This window comes from Crinia signifera, chromosome 9 (assembly GCF_055691185.1).
Source record: "Crinia signifera chromosome 9, ASM5569118v1, whole genome shotgun sequence".
NCBI classification, from domain to species: domain Eukaryota; kingdom Metazoa; phylum Chordata; class Amphibia; order Anura; family Myobatrachidae; genus Crinia; species Crinia signifera.
In genome coordinates, this window is record NC_139225.1 from 2,901,537 (window position 1) to 2,920,041 (window position 18,505).

At 50.7% G+C, this 18,505-nt stretch overlaps 1 protein-coding gene across 3 annotated transcripts in view; it reads left to right on the forward strand.

The window, feature by feature from the left end:
- The first annotated feature begins 1,381 nt into the window (after positions 1-1,381).
- POMT1 (protein O-mannosyltransferase 1) overlaps positions 1,382-18,505 on the forward strand; it is an 18,246-nt gene continuing 1,122 nt past the window's right edge. The window contains exons 1-21 of one of the 3 annotated variants that reach the window (XM_083160907.1): positions 1,384-1,759; positions 3,272-3,419; positions 4,280-4,386; positions 5,336-5,386; positions 5,537-5,683; positions 7,322-7,433; positions 7,509-7,574; positions 7,649-7,742; positions 7,818-7,973; positions 8,318-8,448; positions 10,250-10,345; positions 10,433-10,525; positions 10,723-10,819; positions 11,092-11,184; positions 11,433-11,553; positions 11,669-11,766; positions 12,517-12,630; positions 12,717-12,769; positions 12,811-12,884; positions 13,013-13,190; positions 16,350-18,505. The exon at positions 16,350-18,505 is cut by the window's right edge and continues 1,121 nt beyond it. In XM_083160907.1, the coding sequence (XP_083017033.1) occupies positions 3,298-3,419; positions 4,280-4,386; positions 5,336-5,386; positions 5,537-5,683; positions 7,322-7,433; positions 7,509-7,574; positions 7,649-7,742; positions 7,818-7,973; positions 8,318-8,448; positions 10,250-10,345; positions 10,433-10,525; positions 10,723-10,819; positions 11,092-11,184; positions 11,433-11,553; positions 11,669-11,766; positions 12,517-12,630; positions 12,717-12,769; positions 12,811-12,884; positions 13,013-13,190; positions 16,350-16,524 (2,178 nt within the window). In that variant the 5' untranslated portion in view covers positions 1,384-1,759; positions 3,272-3,297 and the 3' untranslated portion in view covers positions 16,525-18,505. Of the gene's footprint in view, positions 1,760-3,271; positions 3,420-4,279; positions 4,387-5,335; positions 5,387-5,536; positions 5,684-7,321; positions 7,434-7,508; positions 7,575-7,648; positions 7,974-8,317; positions 8,449-10,249; positions 10,346-10,432; positions 10,526-10,722; positions 10,820-11,091; positions 11,185-11,432; positions 11,554-11,668; positions 11,767-12,516; positions 12,631-12,716; positions 12,770-12,810; positions 12,902-13,012; positions 13,191-16,349 lie in introns of all 3 variants that reach the window. The other 2 variants (XR_014460980.1, XM_083160906.1) reach the window with 2 other exon arrangements.

An 18,505-nucleotide genomic window follows, 5' to 3' on the forward strand; every position in this document is an offset into this window, starting at 1 on the left:
CAGCAGCAGGACGGTCAGGACCATTGGCCTGCGGGCGGCCCCCCCTGCTGCGGTTGGAGAGGAAACCACACTGGGAGCTCCAGCTCCATCCATAGAGCTCCCATCCCCCGGCCCCACTGACAGATCGTGAGCTGAGACGGCCACCAGGCGTGAAGAGGACAGATGGCCGGGATCCCCCCAGGCAGCGGCGGTCTGTCCTAGCAGAGGCCCCACACAGAGGTCTGCAATAGTTTATCCCGCAGCCCAGCATCCAGGCTCCCGGCAACCATCGGTGGTAGAGGTGAGGGGAAGATACGGGAGGACACCAGCCAGGGACAGATTGGCCCACCGGGAAACCAGGCCATTTCCCGGTGGGCTGGTCCAGATTTTCACTTGGCTGGGCCTCCATCCAAGTGAAAAAAAGGTACTTTTGATGTTGACTGCGGATGGGGACATTGTAAATATACATCCTGGATATCCAGGAAAAACATGAAGTTCCCTGGCTCCAATACTAGGACTATAGCATGCCGTCTCCATGCGGATCTTGGAAATACGCATGAATCGCTTGAGGTTCAGTATTGTACGGTAAGATCTGTTGAGCTTCCATACCAAAAAAGGCTGGCATAAGATCCTGTGTCTCTTTGAGACGTGGGCACTGGGACAATGTCCCCTAACCTCAGAGGGCTTTAAATGGCTCCCTCTAAGGCCCTGGCTTTGTCCAAGTCCCTTGGTAAAACGATAGAAAAGTAGGAGCTGGGTGGTCAACAGCAAAAAGTTAGGGCATAGTCCCTTGAGATGTCGTAGATGACCCAGGCGTATGTTGTTGTTGAATCCTGCCACTCAGCCAAAAACTGCAACAGCCGGACTCCCACCTTGGTGTCCCCAAGGTGGAGGCCCTCCCTGTCATGCGGAGGGCTGGTCAATGGGCTATGAGTCCAGGCGTCTAGTTTCCCAGGGCTGTCTACCCTTTGGCTTGGAAGGTCTATTGCCCTGGGACAAAGACCTGGAGAAGTATTGGCCCCTACCTCTACCCTGAGTCCAAAAGGACTGACAAGTAGTGGGATGAGGCCAGTGCATGGGAATAGACAGGAGAAAGGTAGTCCGCAATCCTTAGTGATACAAATAAATAAACGACAAACAAGCTCCTGCTTTATGAAGAGATGGGAAAAATTATGGGTAGGGGGCTGTAGTACTGTTGTTCGGCCACAAGAGGGCAGCAGGGGGCGCCAAGCCTTATATCCAGTGCATTATGTGCTGGGGCCACGATGCTGACACTCAGCAGAGTTTAGCGATTGAGCAGGAAGTGGCTGAGTGTTGGGGGTGTGGCTATTCTTACATGACAGGCTAGTGGGCCAATGGGAAACAGTATAATGGTGGGTGGGTGTAACCTGCGCTGCTGTGTGTACACTCTACTCCGGAAAAGGAAGTATAAGGCAGCTGTGCGTTCCAGCTCTGTCGGTCCTGCGTTCCACTCATCATCATTGCTGCACATCAAGAGCATGCTGCATACATTTCTACATCCAGAGGGACCATCCTGAGTGCCGACCCGCCTGAGGGACCATCCTGAGTGCCGGCCCCCCTGAGGGACCATCCTGAGTGCCGGCCACCCTGAGGGACCACCCTGAGTGTCGGCCCCCCTGAGGGACCAGCCTGAGTGCCGGACCCCCTGAGGGACCAGCCTGAGTGCCGACCAGCCTGAGGGACCATCCTGAGGGACCATCCTGAGTGCCGGCCTCCCTGAGGGACCAGCCTGAGTGCCAGGCAGCTTTCTGTAACCCAAGTAAGTAAAGCTGTGTAATCCCTGGGGCTGTGTGTCACACAGAGTGCACTCCCAGTTATGGTGGGTGAGCAGGAGAGTACAGGCCCCCATACACTAGGGTGATTTGGGCATTTTCTATGCTATTTTGACATATTGGGAGCATAAATCGAGTAATCGAGTGTCAAATCGTACGTAATTTATGTTTCCGATCCGATGTGTGTTCTCGTGCGTCCCACGTTGTATCCGCAGATTGCATGGCACCTGGAGTGGTGAATGGGATCGCATGCGATCCATCGTTTGTAAAGTTACTGCACACAGAGCCTGATTCAGACCGGCACACAGGGCTGGGAATTTGCATCCCTGCCGCTTATCGTATGACCACGTATATGTGAGCTGTATGTACGAATGGAGCAAGCGCCATCGCTGTCCTTACGCAAGGTGATTGTCACCCTGTGACCATTTGGGGGTGATAACCAGAAAATGCAGGTGTTCCACGGCCATTGGAAGGGGGGGGGGGGGGACACAGCAGCCTCCTTCTCCCCCTCCCCAAGGTCGCTAGACTTACTCCTCATGTGATCTGGGGGGAATCCATTTGATAGTAATTACGAATGGATTTTCCCCTTTTGTGCACGATTGTGAATGCATTTGCGGCTGTGCACATGGGGGGGGGGGGGGGGCGGTATTAACCTGATTGCTAGCCTCCGAACACTCGCAGCCCAGCAATCAAGTCTGAATCAGGCCCCACAGTGCATTGCACCCAGATACCGCAGCCTAGTTTTTGGGGCTTTCTATTAGTAGAAAGTTTGTGTTGTGGGTCATTTTCTGTGTGCCTGTCCTCCATTGCAGCCCCTGTCCTCTCTCACTTGTGGTGTTCTGAGAGGCTTTCAGCTAAAACAAACCCCCAGTGTGTATAGCCGGGCGCACCCCCGAATCATCGCTCACCACCGCCATTCATCTGGTATCACCAGTAGCGTGGACGGCTTTCCGTAGCGTTGTGTTATAGAAAGCCGTTTTCCTTTCATTGCTCTGCATACACCCTGGCCAAATCATTGTGTGTGTGTGTGCGCGCGCGCGCGCGCGCACCTTCAGTCTCCCAAAGACTAAAGCACTTGGACTTAACCACATCACCACTTACCTAATCAGAGATGTCTATCTACATATGCGTCGCACATGCGGCCACATTAATATTTGCTTGCCGCGCTCCTGTGGACTCCTTCATGCAATCCTATGGATAACTGGAGCATATGCGGTGCAGACAGTGTACACGTTCAGCGTAACCAAGTTAGAAATGAAGAAGGGGAGATGCCTTGAGGGAAGGGAGCGGGAGGACAAATATAGGGGGGGGGGGGGAGAGGTGTGAGAAGGGAGCTGGGTTAGCCCCAGAGGATGTAGCTGGCCACACACTGTTGGGTCTGTAGATGGCAGCCACCCTACACCCCCCAACCTTGTACTTTGACTGGCACCACTGAAATACTTGGGAGGGTGAGCTGTCAGCTCCTATGGTATGGTTTATAATTGTGTCTCCTCTTGCAGCTGGTCCTGTCCACGCCTCTTGAAGGATGTCTCTCTCCTGGAAGTCCCCATTTCGGATTACGTTGGAAATTAATCTGCTCCTGGTGACTCTGACCATCATGGGAATTCTCAGCCGCCTGTGGAATCTTTCTTACCCGCAAGCTGTTGTGTAAGTCCGCTTCAGCCTTGCTGATTGGTAGTCACAATGTTAGGTTTCCATAGTAACATATCTCTCGATCCCTTGCTCTGATTAGTGTAATCATTGTTTCAGACCAAGGACGCACCTAGGGTGAGCTCAGGGGGGACATGGGGCATCCTTGGGGCAGAAGGGCATGTTTTACTGGCAGCGGCTATTACCAAACCCTTGGGTCATTACATCTCACTGTACAACATTTTTTTCAATGTTAATTTAAATATAAGTAACCTGGGTCCCCTAATATTCAGTATATCACCAGTAGAAATCTATGCTCGGAAGGTAACAATACCACACATGTAAGTGAGAATAAATACAGTCATAATAAGTTTATCAGCACAGAACACTAAACGTGGGACTGAATTACTGTGCATGAGGCCTAGTGGGAAAATGTATCTTGTGCCACCATAGCGTTGTCTAAATAACCACAACATATCTACCACCTTTCTTATCTCTGAGTAAAGGAAATCTCTGACCTGATGTGAGTGATCAAATTCAGTGCTTGGCAATGAGAACGTGGTGGTATTTCTGCACTGTAGGCCGGCCGCTCCTGGGTGTGACACATGGCTGGCACACTGATGGCTGTGACACATGGCTGGCACACTGATGGCTACACACATGGCTGGCACACTGATGGCTGCACACATGGCTGGCACACTGATGGCTGCACACATGGCTGGCACACTGATGGCTACACACATGGCTGGCACACTGATGGCTACACGCGTGGCTGGCAGACATGGCTGGCACACTGATGGCTACACACATGGCTGGCACACTGATGAGGATGATGTTCTGTATCTGATTCGCTCATTCTGCTATTTCTCATTTCACAGATTCGATGAGGTATATTATGGTCAGTTCATATCTCTGTACATGAATCGGATCTTTTTCCTGGATGATAGTGGTCCCCCATTAGGCCACATGCTTTTGGCATTGGGAGGTAAGCAGATCTTCCTGTAATACTGTATTACAAATGCAGCTCCGGTGAACCTGTATTCAATCTCTTTCTGATCTTACAAACCGCGTCGCGCCAGTGAGTCTGTACTACACTACTCGGTGCTGTGAGCAGCTGGGAAATCATTCAGTGGTGACTCCCCCGTGTGCGCGCCTCTGAACGCATTCGCAGCTGTTTGGCGGGGCGGCGTTTGTTCGGAGCCCAGCGGTCTGATTCATGCCCCTTGTACCGGGAATAGGGGTGAGGAACAATTAAACATAAATATTGAAGGCAATCCTATTTATTTCTCCTGTAATGTAACTCGATAACGCCTACCCCCCCCCCCCCCCCCCCCACAAAAAAAAGAATAAAATTGCCCCAATGGAAACCCCAATAAAAAAATGTTTCCTTCCATTAAGTTTGTTTAATCACTCCACCAATCACCTCCTTTGTCCTGGACACCACCCAGGAGATACGCTGATCCTGGTACAGCCATTTAGTTACCTACTAAAACATTTTTTTTTCCTCTGAATGTTGGTCAGACCAATTACATTTCAGCATCAGGAATGTTTCTATTGAATTCTTAGGCTGTATTCTCCTGAATGTATTCATAGTGGCTTCCTCCAGTTTTGTAGTTGATGGGTTTTCTTTTTGTTAGACTGTTATACACCTTTCACACCGCAGTTAAAACCCAGGTTATTGCCGCCTTGCTGCCTGGTCACCCCAGGTCTAGGTGCCGTGTGAAAGCATCAAACATAATAACCTGGGTTGACCAACCACGAATATTCAACCCATCTTATAAGAAAGGGTAAACTTGGGTTGCCCTGTGTACAATGGCAACCCGGGGCTCGTGTTAAAGTGCCGGACCCAGGTCCGATCCGGCACAATGAGGTGAAAGCGCTATAATACTAAAGGTGTTTTTCTCATTTTATGATTATTTTTTTTATTTTTTTAGGATATCTTGGTGGGTTCAAAGGTGACTATATGTGGAACAGAATTGGAGCAGGTACATCATAAAATAACAGATCCCAACAGTGGGGCGCAAAATTGGAAGTTCCGCCACTGGTTTTAGTACGCCACTATTACATGTTTAATAGTAAATACCGTAAGGTGTTGGTTTGTACTAGTCCTCTGCTGTATCCGTCTCTCCCTGTAGAATACAGTAGCAATGTCCCTGTTTGGTCTCTGCGCCTGCTTCCTGCTGTGTCCGGGGGGCTGTGCGTCCCGCTGGCCTATCAGATTGTGGTGGAGCTGGGATTCTCCGTGTGGGCTGGAACCGCAGCTGCTGTTCTGATTCTGTTTGGTGAGTTACGTGTAGCGGTGGTTAGGCCACGTGTTTATCATACATGCCGGGGTATCGTGGCTGCTACCGTTATTTGTGCAGTGTTGGGAGGATACATAGTAAGCTGTATAGACCTGAACATGTAGGTGGAACACAAAGAAATGGCAGTGTGCAATTAGGCAGCGGGTGGGAGTAGGGCTGTATGGCAGGATGCAGCGGGTGGGAGTAGGGCTGTATGGCAGGATGCAGGGGGTGGGAGTAGGGCTGTATGGCAGGATGCAGGGGGTGGGAGTAGGGCTGTATGCCAGGATGCAGCGGGTGGGAGTAGGGCTGTATGCCAGGATGCAGGGGGTGGGAGTAGGGCTGTATGGCAGGATGCAGGGGGTGGGAGTAGGGCTGTATGCCAGGATGCAGGGGGTGGGAGTAGGGCTGTATGCCAGGATGCAGGGGGTGGGAGTAGGGCTGTATGCCAGGATGCAGGGGGTGGGAGTAGGGCTGTATGGCAGGATGCAGGGGGTGGGAGTAGGGCTGTATGCCAGGATGCAGGGGGTGGGAGTAGGGCTGTATGCCAGGATGCAGGGGGTGGGAGTAGGGCTGTATGCCAGGATGCAGGGGGTGGGAGTAGGGCTGTATGCCAGGATGCAGGGGGTGGGAGTAGGGCTGTATGCCAGGATGCAGGGGGTGGGAGTAGGGCTGTATGCCAGGATGCAGGGGGTGGGAGTAGGGCTGTATGGCAGGATGCAGGGGGTGGGAGTAGGGCTGTATGGCAGGATGCAGGGGGTGGGAGTAGGGCTGTATGCCAGGATGCAGGGGTGGGAGTAGGGCTGTATGCCAGGATGCAGGGGGTGGGAGTAGGGCTGTATGCCAGGATGCAGGGGTGGGAGTAGGGCTGTATGCCAGGATGCAGGGGGTGGGAGTAGGGCTGTATGCCAGGATGCAGGGGGTGGGAGTAGGGCTGCATACCACGAGGCAGGGGAAGGGTGTAAGTTGGTTGGGATGCCTGAAGGCAGGGAGGGTGTTAGAAGGACCACATGCCAGGAGGTGGGACTAGTGCGGGGGGCTGGGGGACTAGGACAGCGTGGCAGGGGATGGGGGAGTAGGACAGCGTGGCAGGGGATGGAACTAGGGAATGTGGCAGGGGTGGGAGTAGGGCTGTATGCCAGGAGGCAGGGGGTGGGAGTAGGGCTGTATGCCAGGAGGAAGGGGGTGGGAGTAAGTTGGTTGGGATGCCTGAAGGCAGGGAGGGTGTTAGAAGGACCACATGCCGGGAGGTGGGACTAGTGCGGGGGGCTGGGGGAGTAGGACTGCGTGGCAGGGGCTGGGTTAGTAGGGCAGCATTGCGGGGGATGGAACTAGGGAATGTGGCAGGGGTGGGTGTAGGGCAGTGTGCCAGGAGGCTCACCTGCTAGAAGGGGACTATGGAGGGCAGGCAATGATCCAGATGGCATAGAGAGGTATAATGGCTATGGGCCAGATGTACTAAGCCCTGAAAAGTGATAAAATGGAGAGTGAGAATCACCAACCAATTGGCTCCTACCTGTCATTTTTCAAACACCGCCTGTGACATGACAGGTAGGATCTGATTGGATGCAGCAGTCTCCTGCTGGTGAGGAATGTTTATGTCACTGCTTCTTCTTTCTTGGTCGTGTTCCTGTCCAGAGAATGCTCTGATCACTCAGTCCCGCCTGATCCTGCTGGAGTCTGTGCTCATATTCTTCGTCCTTCTGGCCATCTTGTCCTACCTAAAGTTTCATAGTTCTCAGCAAGTCAGGTGAGCATTGTATGGCCACAGCGGCCTCTATAACAGGAGCGAGAACAGGGGGTTATTCTGGATCTTTCCCCGCAGCCCCTTCTCTGTGTCCTGGTGGTTCTGGCTGATTCTCACTGGGATCTCCTGCTCTTTCGCTGTGGGGTAAGTCATCGTTTCTCTCCTCGTACCCACCCGGACCGGTTCATTCCCGTGTAACACTATCTTCTCCTTCTCAGGGTCAAGTACATTGGTCTCTTCTCCTACCTCCTGATCTTAGGAATTGCCGGGGTGCACAGCTGGCAGCTAATCGGTGACCGCAAACTGCCCAATGTACGTACTTGTCACGTCCAGCCTGGAGCCCTGTGCCCACCATCTGTGCCCTCACCTGCCCACTTTGTCTTGCAGATTTCAGTGGTGTTCCACTTAGGAGCACGTTGTCTGGCCCTTCTGCTGGTCCCTGCGGCTTTCTACCTGGGGATATTCTATATACACCTGTCGGTACTTACCCGCTCCGGGCCACATGACCATATTATGAGTAGCGCGTTCCAAGCCAGTCTGGAGGTAACGATCTCTTCTAGATGTTCCGTCCATGAATACACTAAATGTATAACAAGCTACTATTAACAATTCACAGATCTATATATGATCGTAGTATTTATTGGGGAAGATATTTTTCTGCACGCAGGAGACTTCCTGTGATTTATCCCATTGAAGGATGTTCTGGGTAGCATGTAGGATAGACGGGAAGGACTGCTTCCATTGAGCAGGACAGGATCCCTAATGGTAGTGATTTGTTAGATACGTCGCTGCCTTGTCCCGAGGATTTATCCAGCCCTGTATAAGAAGATTAGATGTCCCCAATAAATGTTCCATTGTTATGAAGCCTTGGAATAAACCTCTTGCAGGGCGGCCTCTCCCGGATCACCCAAGGTCAGCCGCTGGAGGTGGCGTTCGGCTCTCAGGTCACGCTCCGGAATGCGGTTGGGAAGCCGGTCCCGTGCTGGCTGCACTCGCACAAGAACACTTACCCCATAATGTGAGTACACACGGAGTAGTGTCAGGGGTGGTAACATGCTATGTACAATGCTACCCTCAGATCTGGCCGTGTGCAGTAATAAATGACATGTATAGTATGTGTGGACAATGTCCGCCACTCCTGGATATGGTTATTTATATGTTAGCTGTAGCGGCCCATTCATTTCCCTTGTTTGATAAATAGTGCGTTACATTGTTGCAGCACACACTGTACTAGGGGGCTGATTCAGGCCTGCTTGTTGGGCTGCGAGTTTTCGGAGCCCAGTGAGCAGGTGCACGGCTGCAAATACATGTGCAGACGGGGAAAATCATTCACCATCAAATTATTGTTTTCACCCCGTCGGCAGCACTGAGTAAGCCAGGGGGCGCTCTCTCAGCTAATCAGCGGCCGTCTGAAGGTGAGGCCTGTGAGAGGGCTGCTGACTACCGCCACCTACCAGCCCTCCTACAGCTGCTCTGCAACACTGGCCAGCACCTGATGGCATGCGACATTAGGTGCTGGGAAAAAGCACATAAGATGCGATGGGACACTGCATTGCATGCATGCGTCATGTGATCACCTGTGTACACGCCAGTACTACCGCACACGTCATGGGATCACCTGTGTACACACCAGTACTACCACACACGTCATGTGATCACCTGCGTACATGCCAGCACTACACCACACGTCATGTGATCACCTGCGTACATGCCAGCACTACCGCACACGTCATGTGATCACCTGTGTACACGCCAGCACTACCACACATGTCATGTGATCACCTGTGTACACGCCAGCACTACCACACACGTCATGTGATCACCTGTGTACACGCCAGCACTACCACACACGTCATGTGATCACCTGTGTACACGCCAGTACTACCACACACGTCATGGGATCACCTGTGTACACACCAGTACTACCACACACGTCATGTGATCACCTGCGTACATGCCAGCACTACCACACACGTCATGTGATCACCTGCGTACATGCCAGCACTACCACACACGTCATGTGATCACCTGCGTACATGCCAGCACTACCACACACGTCATGTGATCACCTGTGTACACGCCAGCACTACCACACATGTCATGTGATCACCTGTGTACACGCCAGCACTACCACACACGTCATGTAATCACCTGTGTACACGCCAGCACTACCACACACGTCATGTGATCACCTGTGTACACGCCAGCACTACCACACACGTCATGTGATCACCTGTGTACAAGCCAGCACTACCACACATGTCATGTGATCACCTGTGTACACGCCAGCACTACCACACACGTCATGTGATCACCTGTGTACACGCCAGCACTACCACACACGTCATGTGATCACCTGTGTACAAGCCAGCACTACCACACATGTCATGTGATCACCTGTGTACACACCAGCACTACCGCACACGTCATGTGATCACCTGTGTACACACCAGCACTACCGCACACGTCATGTGATCACCTGTGTACACGCCAGTACTACCGCACACGTCATGGGATCACCTGTGTACACGCCAGTACTACCACACACGTCATGTGATCACCTGCGTACATGCCAGCACTACCACACACGTCATGTGATCACCTGCGTACATGCCAGCACTACCACACACGTCATGTGATCACCTGTGTACACGCCAGCACTACCACACATGTCATGTGATCACCTGTGTACACACCAGTACTACCACACATGTCATGTGATCACCTGTACACACAGATGGTATGGTAGCGCTGACGTGTCCTTCTCATCCATCACGGTGGCGTTGTGTACTTCATACTCAGTAATGTTTCTGGTCTAGGTACGAGGGAGGCCGCGGCAGCTCCCACCAGCAACAAGTCACCTGTTACCCGTACAAAGATGTCAATAACTGGTGGATTGTCAAGGACCCGACTCGGTAACTACACAATAGCCGGATTGTGTTGCGTTTATCACATCTGGCTAAGAAATCTGCTGCTAACTGCTGTGTTGTAAATCTTCCTAGACAGGATATGATTGTCAGCTCCCCACCACGGGCTGTGCGTCACGGAGACATCATACAGGTGGTACATGGAATGACGGCTCGCTTCCTCAACACGTACGTGTCTCTGAATGTATGTGTGTTTATATGTACATGTATTGGGTTTAGCGGAGTAATCGCCATGCTGGGCATGGCCCGCTGGTGCCATAGGGGATCTCTCTGTGTGATGGATCCTCTTCTGGGCACAGATTGTTAGTGTACATGTATGTTGTTCTTGCTCCATACAATTATACATATTTTGCATCCTTTTCCAGGCATGACGTGGCTGCCCCTTATTCTCCTTATGCCCAAGAAATCTCCTGCTATATTGACTATAATGTTTCCATGCCAGCGCAGACCCTTTGGAAGGTGGTGAGTGACTCAGAAATCATCTTCCAGTCTGCGTTAGTGCAAGTTGTAAGCGGCTTGTCCGTAAAGTTCTGCCTTCATCTGTGTAACAGTTCAGTACCCTAATACGGCCAGCAGGTGTCACTGTTTCTGCAGGACGACTGGTTATGCTTCTTTATAGACTGTGCTGTAACATATTATCGCCTGTCACAGTTCCCGTGAATGCACCAATTGTGCTCTGGCTGTAGCCTGTTTATGCTCCCTGCCGTTTTTAATGTGTTCTTTATTCCTTATAGGAGATTGTAAATCGGGAGACTGACCGAGACGTATGGAAGACTATCCTGTCGGAAGTGAAGCTGCTTCACGTGAACACGTCAGCAGCGCTGAAGGTAAGAATATGATGGGAGTTACCAGGTAGATAATACACAGACAACCATTATAGCTTCTTAATATGAATGGGTCCAGTAGGACAAGGAACATAAGGATCACTCCTAGTTATCTCCGTGAGCTAAAAGCAGCGCTCATGACCGTAGACTGCGTCCTGGGTGATCTTACGCCGGTGCCGGGTTGTAGTAAGAGGACTTGTAACTGATTTTTGTTGGGTTTTGCTGAAACATGAAGCAATTTAATGTTGCAGCTCAGCGGATCGGCGTTACCGGACTGGGGCTTCCGGCAGCTAGAGGTGGTCGGGGAGAAACTGGCCAAAAGCTATCACCAGAGCTTGGTGTGGAATGTGGAGGAACACCGATACGGAAAGAGTAAGTGCACGGCCACAGGGTAACGGTGGTGCCAATGTCTATTGTCACACATACAATACGGTGTTCAGCATCGCTACATTATTTAGACGCTGGTAAATATTCTCCCCCCCTACAGGCCAGGAGCAGTCTGAGAGAGAGCAGGAATTGAACACTCCACCGCAGATGGATGTTGGCAGGAATCTCAGCTTCATGGCACGATTTTGGGAGCTCCAGGTATTTCATTAGTCAGACACTGGTAGCGATACGTGTAGCTGGGACAGTTACCTGCCACAGACAGGATAGGGAAAATATGAGGTGTTGGGGTACTGGAGGTCTGGAGTTAGGAGACTCCTCAGTGAAACATTATCGGGGCACAGTACTGGCCTCTGGGGGAACCTTGGGCCTGATTCAGACATGACCACTAGGCTGTGAATATTGTGAGCCGAGCATGTAGGTTAACGCTGCCCCAGCGAACGCACGCCCCCCCCCCGCCCCCTGCGCCCGCACAGAAGAATAATCATTCAATGGTTGCAGAAAGGTAAGCCTGGACTTTTCTGTTGCATGTTCTTGTCCAATTTGGGGCGGGCGTGACCTCATCCACCCGCACAGAGCAGCCAGGTGTCCAGCCCGGAACCTGTCAATCTGGCAGCGAGCGCCTCAGCCATTGAAAATATTGAGAAAAGGGAATGCACATTATAACCTGTGCGTAGTTCACCATCGGAGATGGGGCCGGAATTGGACAGGTCTGAGTCGGCTCCCCTGAATGTAGTGTTCTGGTCACATGTCTGTTTGTGGAACGCCTGCCTGTAAGTCTGTGAGATGCTTTGTATTTGGTTTCACCAGGAACCCCAGAATTTAGCATAATATGTTATGGTGTATAAACCCATATTCAGTAATGACGTAAAGTTGTAAAACCGTTCATCTGTGACCACGTCCGATACCGGAGGACAGAACCTATGAGGATGTCTGTCGCTGTCTCCGTAGTGGAAGATACTGACCATGAGGAGCGACAGTCCGGAACACAAGTACAGCTCCTCCCCCCTGGCTTGGGTTACACTGGACACCAGCATCGCCTACTGGCTTCATCCCAAAAGCACGGTGAGTGGACACACGGACTGTGAGGGCATTGTGATTGGCTAATGGGTAATATTGTGCCATGGCGTATTTTCTGCTGTATCCCACAGGCACAGATCCAGCTCCTGGGAAACCCCGTCACTTGGTATTCTGCAAATGTTGGCGTCGTCTTATACGCAGCGCTGTTCCTTTATTACTTGCTGCCGTCGTCTTATACGCAGCGCTGTTCCTTTATTACTTGCTGCGCCGATGTAGGGCAATCTACGACATTCCACAAGGTCTGATTAGAACACTGGTGACTATACCGCCAATAATCATTACTGTATATAACGACGTGTCCTCATCATTGGGGGAACTGTGCGTTAACCACTCGGTCTGCTTATCGTGCGCTTTGTTTGGTCTGCAGGTTCCTGGCACTCCCTGCAGCTTGCTGGGGCGTTGTGCCTCGGAGGGTGGCTGGTGAATTACATCCCCTTCTTCTTAATGGAGAAAACCCTCTTCCTGTATCATTACCTGCCGGCTCTGACCTGCCAGATTCTGCTGCTGCCCCCGTTGTGTGAGCACATTCACCAGCAGGTGCTCAGGTAAGTGCTGTAGTGAGAGGGAGACGGGCGCCTGGAGTGTAACCTGTCTGCATTACATTATCCCCGGCATAGTATAGCCATCACTGTGGTGAGAGGGAGATGGGCGCCTGGAGTGTAACCTGTCTGCATTACATTATCCCCGGCATAGTATAGCCATCACTGTGGTGAGAGGGAGACGGGCGCCTGGAGTGTAACCTGTCTGCATTACATTATCCCCGGCATAGTATAGCCATCACTGTGGTGAGAGGGAGACGGGCGTCTGGAGTGTAACCTGTCTGCATTACATTATCCCCGTCATAGTATAGCCATCACTGTGGTGAGAGGGAGACGGGCGCCTGGAGTGTAACCTGTCTGCATTACATTATCCCCGTCATAGTATAGCCATCACTGTGGTGAGAGGGAGACGGGCGTCTGGAGTGTAACCTGTCTGCATTACATTATCCCCGTCATAGTATAGCCATCACTGTGGTGAGAGGGAGACGGGCGCCTGGAGTGTAACCTGTCTGCATTACATTATCCCCGTCATAGTATAGCCATCACTGTGGTGAGAGGGAGACGGGCGCCTGGATTGTAACCTGTCTGCATTACATTATCCCCGGCATAGTATAGCCATCACTGTGGTGAGAGGGAGACGGGCGCCTGGATTGTAACCTGTCTGCATTACATTATCCCCGGCATAGTATAGCCATCACTGTGGTGAGAGGGAGACGGGCGCCTGGAGTGTAACCTGTCTGCATTACATTATCCCCGGCATAGTATAGCCATCACTGTAGTGAGAGGGAGACGGGCGCCTGGAGTGTAACCTGTCTGCATTACATTATCCCCGGCATAGTATAGCCATCACTGTGGTGAGAGGGAGACGGGCGCCTGGAGTGTAACCTGTCTGCATTACATTATCCCCGGCATAGTATAGCCATCACTGTGGTGAGAGGGAGACGGGCGCCTGGATTGTAACCTGTCTGCATTACATTATCCCCGGCATAGTATAGCCATCACTGTGGTGAGAGGGAGACGGGCGCCTGGAGTGTAACCGGTCTGCATTACATTATCCCCGGCATAGTATAGCCATCACTGTGGTGAGAGGGAGACGGGCGCCTGGAGTGTAACCTGTCTGCATTACATTATCCCCGGCATAGTATAGCCATCACTGTGGTGAGAGGGAGACGGGCGCCTGGATTGTAACCTGTCTGCATTACATTATCCCCGGCATAGTATAGCCATCACTGTGGTGAGAGGGAGACGGGCGCCTGGAGTGTAACCGGTCTGCATTACATTATCCCCGGCATAGTATAGCCATCACTGTAGTGAGAGGGAGACGGGCGTCTGGAGTGTAACCTGTCTGCATTACATTATCCCCGGCATAGTATAGCCATCACTGTGGTGAGAGGGAGACGGGCGCCTGGAGTGTAACCGGTCTGCATTACATTATCCCCGGCATAGTATAGCCATCATTGGGAAATCTAGGACTGCCGGTGATACCAGTTCTGCAGTGTAATGCCAGGATACGGTCATTGGGTCTACAGCAACTAGGTTGACAAGCATTGGGTCGACATGGGTCTAGGTTGACACGGGCAAGGTCGACATGGGTCTAGGTTGACACGGGCAAGGTCGACATGGGGTTTTTCGCAGTATTTCATGCCCTACCATCCACTAGGGCGAGGTGTGAGAATAAAATAGTGTGCTGAGCGCAGCGAGCAAAGTGGTGCACTTCAAACTGTGTCCATGTCGACTGTGATGACATATGGGTAAAAACACAGTGAAAAACCCCATGTCTACTTTTGACTGTCAACCTAATGCTTGCCGACTTAGACCCATGTTGACCTTGCTGCATGTCGACCTAGTTGTTGTAGACCTAACAACCCACACCCGTAATGCCAGCTCAGAGATTTAATCAGCTGGGTCTTTGTTTCTTGGTGATGTCACACAAGGTGCGGTGATGGGTCCGGGGCTCAGGCTCCTTTGCAGTGTAGCGGATCCTTCACGATAACGACTATTGCAGTGTCGTCTTCTAAAGTCTGTACTGAGAATATATTGCTATAGTGCAATACTGGTGTGTGTGTGTGTGTGTGTGTGTGTGTGTGTGTGTGTGTGTGTGTTAGAAGACTGATATATTGTTGCTTAAAGATTAATTTATCATAATATTTGCGGCTAATTCCCCCAAAACACCAGTCTTTGGGGGGTTAGCCACAAACATTTAGTATCCCCCGCATGTATCATGGAGGGATTGTAGCCTGATTTCCAATCCTTGCTGCAATTCCTTCTTCCTTGACAGTGGCTGCATCCTCCCCATTGGTTTCTATGGGGCATGCGATGCTGCCCGATGGATCAATATTGGGCAGCATCGCATTGGGTCCTGGGGTTAATACCAGTCTGTGATAGCTAAGCGTGGGTCAGCCGGGGCCAACACTAACCGCACATGTGCAGACTCCTGGCGGGTCAGCCGGGGCCAACACTAACCGCACATGTGCAGACTCCTGGCAATGCTGATCGCAGGGACAGGCTCCTTTTTAGAGCCCCTGCAGGGACATATATTCATCCAAATGCTCGTGTATCGCGCGTGACCCTGGGCCCTAGATTGCCCCGCCTATATCGCGCATGTAACCCTGGGCGCTACTCCCTACCTAGATCGCGCATTTAATCCTATAATAAATGGGCTCCTTATATGCCAGTCATTGTGCATTATCAAGAGCTGGGTATGGGTCATTGGTTGATCAAATTAAGGTCGACATACATTGAGCTAACCACTGAAGGCTGACCGGTCTTAGGTCGACAGACAAAAGGCTGACACAAGCATTATATTGACAGTCAAAAGTTCGACATGGGTTTTCCAAGTTTTTATTTTTTTGTCCCGAATGTCGTCATGTACACTGTATCGGTGTACCCCGTAAACTCACCATGCTCCGGGTACACTATTATAAGCTCTGTCCACGCCCAAATGGATGGTAGGACATGAAATAGGATGGCACAGAACAAAAAAACACCATGAAAACCCAATGTAGACCTTCCCAATGTCAAACTAAACTTGTCGCCCTTTTGACCCTGTCTTGTCTGTGTCGACCTTCAGTGTTCGTTCCAATGTATGTTGACGTAACAACCGTTTCCCATAGAGATCCGGTATGCCCTGCAGCTCATACAATCACCTCTGTAATCCACTCCCAGGTCTGACGCGCTGCAGAATACTTTCTCCGCCGTCCTGCTGGTGTGGATTTCCTGTGTCGTCCTGACATACAGCAAGCTGAGCCCGCTGACCTACGGCGATCCCCCGCTGTCACCGGCAGAGCTGAGGAGTCTGCGATGGAAAGACACTTGGGACATACTGATCAGAAAGCCGTGACACTCGGGCGCTGGTTCCGGGGAGCAGAATGCATACAAGTCACGGATGGATGAAGAATACACCTGATCACGTAGGGATTTATACCTACGTCAGAGGGGAAACATCTGCTGCCTGTAATCACTGGTATAGACTGGATGTAATGTACTCAGATGTTTCTATAGCTAGAATATAGGCTAGGGCAGAGGTGGGTAATAAGCAGCCTCATCATTGACACCAAAGTGCCCGCTCTGTGCGATCTAGTAGTGTAGGTCATAGGTTCATTTCACCAGCAACACTCGGACTGTACAAATAAGGATGACCCTGTGCTCCAGTGACACAAGGAAAGAATTCATTAGGAATAGTTGATGGGCCAAAGACCAGAGGTGCGATATCGGATACGTCAGCTACAACAGTATTGGTGGGTTTCCTGGGTGTATTATGTTATTGGCTGTATCATGAATTACAGAGAGGAATTCCTATTCCTGGGACATCAGCTGGGCACAGGTCCGGGAGTCTGAGACAGTATCGTCCTGACTTCTAGAACGTAGTTATTTACTCTACAGAGGATGCGTTTTACCGATCTGTTTTCAGGGTTTGAAGAGACTGAACCCACAAGAACGGTGCGATAATGATGAAACAACAACTTTTTATTTTTGTAGAATGTTTTCCAATTTAATGAAAATAATTGAAGTGCAATGTAGCAGATACATCTCAAGCTCTGAATACTGTTTTGTATGGAGGTATGAATCCTGCTTATGCAGGAAAGGATCTCTGCTGTATTAATATTTCTACCAATATAAAATGTCATACCGAGATACAATAATATAACAGTCTTTACAAAGAAATGTTTTACGAGGTCATAGTCATGGATTCGGAGAAGCTGCTTGTTCTGGATGACCAACAATTTATTATCCGGCCAGGAAGCCGTGAAATACATGATATTTATACTGGACAACAGGATCAGTTTATACAGAACTATTGCTGGTCTCCCGATCTGTGCTCCTAGCTGTATTACTGCCTACATTGCAGGGGTTCTTAAATACACCCAACAGGTCATGTTTTGGGGATTTCTCTAATCATGCACAAATGAGCTGATTTACTGAGTCAGACAGAAATCCTGAAAACATGTCTTGTTGAGTGCTGGAGTTGATAACTACCAGACCGCAGCAATTAGTAGGAGTCCCATGCATATATATACAGCAAGGAATCTGAAAACCGCGTGAAATCTAATGACCGATTGACTTGATGGAGCGCAAAGTGCAGACCAGACGGCTCGCGTTCAGCCATGTGAAATACAGAACATTTTGCATAAAGCAGATTTGGAAACTGGTGGGGTTATTTTAGCTGTTTTAAGACTACAAGTCCCAGCATGCCCTGGGCTACGTTAACTGAAGAACCACCAGTTACCCAAACCTCAGCCAAAGTAAAGTGCTGACATCAAACACAATTACTATATAAAGTGAATTTAAATATATACAGCAGGAATGGAGCATATATACTATACCACTTGTGCTACAATGGTCTTATCTTCATTTAGGGCAGCTGTGCCCATATTGTAGATCTAAGCGAGACATCTTACGGTACAGCGTTACCAGTGTCCTGGCATTACGGAGATATAAGAACATTTATAAGCCGCCATTGTGTTTGCAGCAGATCATCCGGATTGATTTTGGGGTGATACAAGGACCCCCAGCACTGCACGTTTTCCAGGTCACCTGGCTGAGGCACAGGTGTGCTCATTATTCACTGACACATTTTAAAAGATCAGAGTTGGAGCTAATTATTTCACCTGTGATTCGGGGTGGAGACCTGGAAAACGTGCACTGTTCCGGGTACTTAAGGACCGAGGTTAAGAACCACTGATTTAGTGCACCATGACGGGCCCAACAAACTGTCCTGATCCCTGCCCCCTGGTCCAGAAGTCCCAGATGTGGGACCATCCTGGCCGGCCCGGCCCCTTCCCGATGCCATGTTCATACAACTTTCACAGTGTTTGTTATTT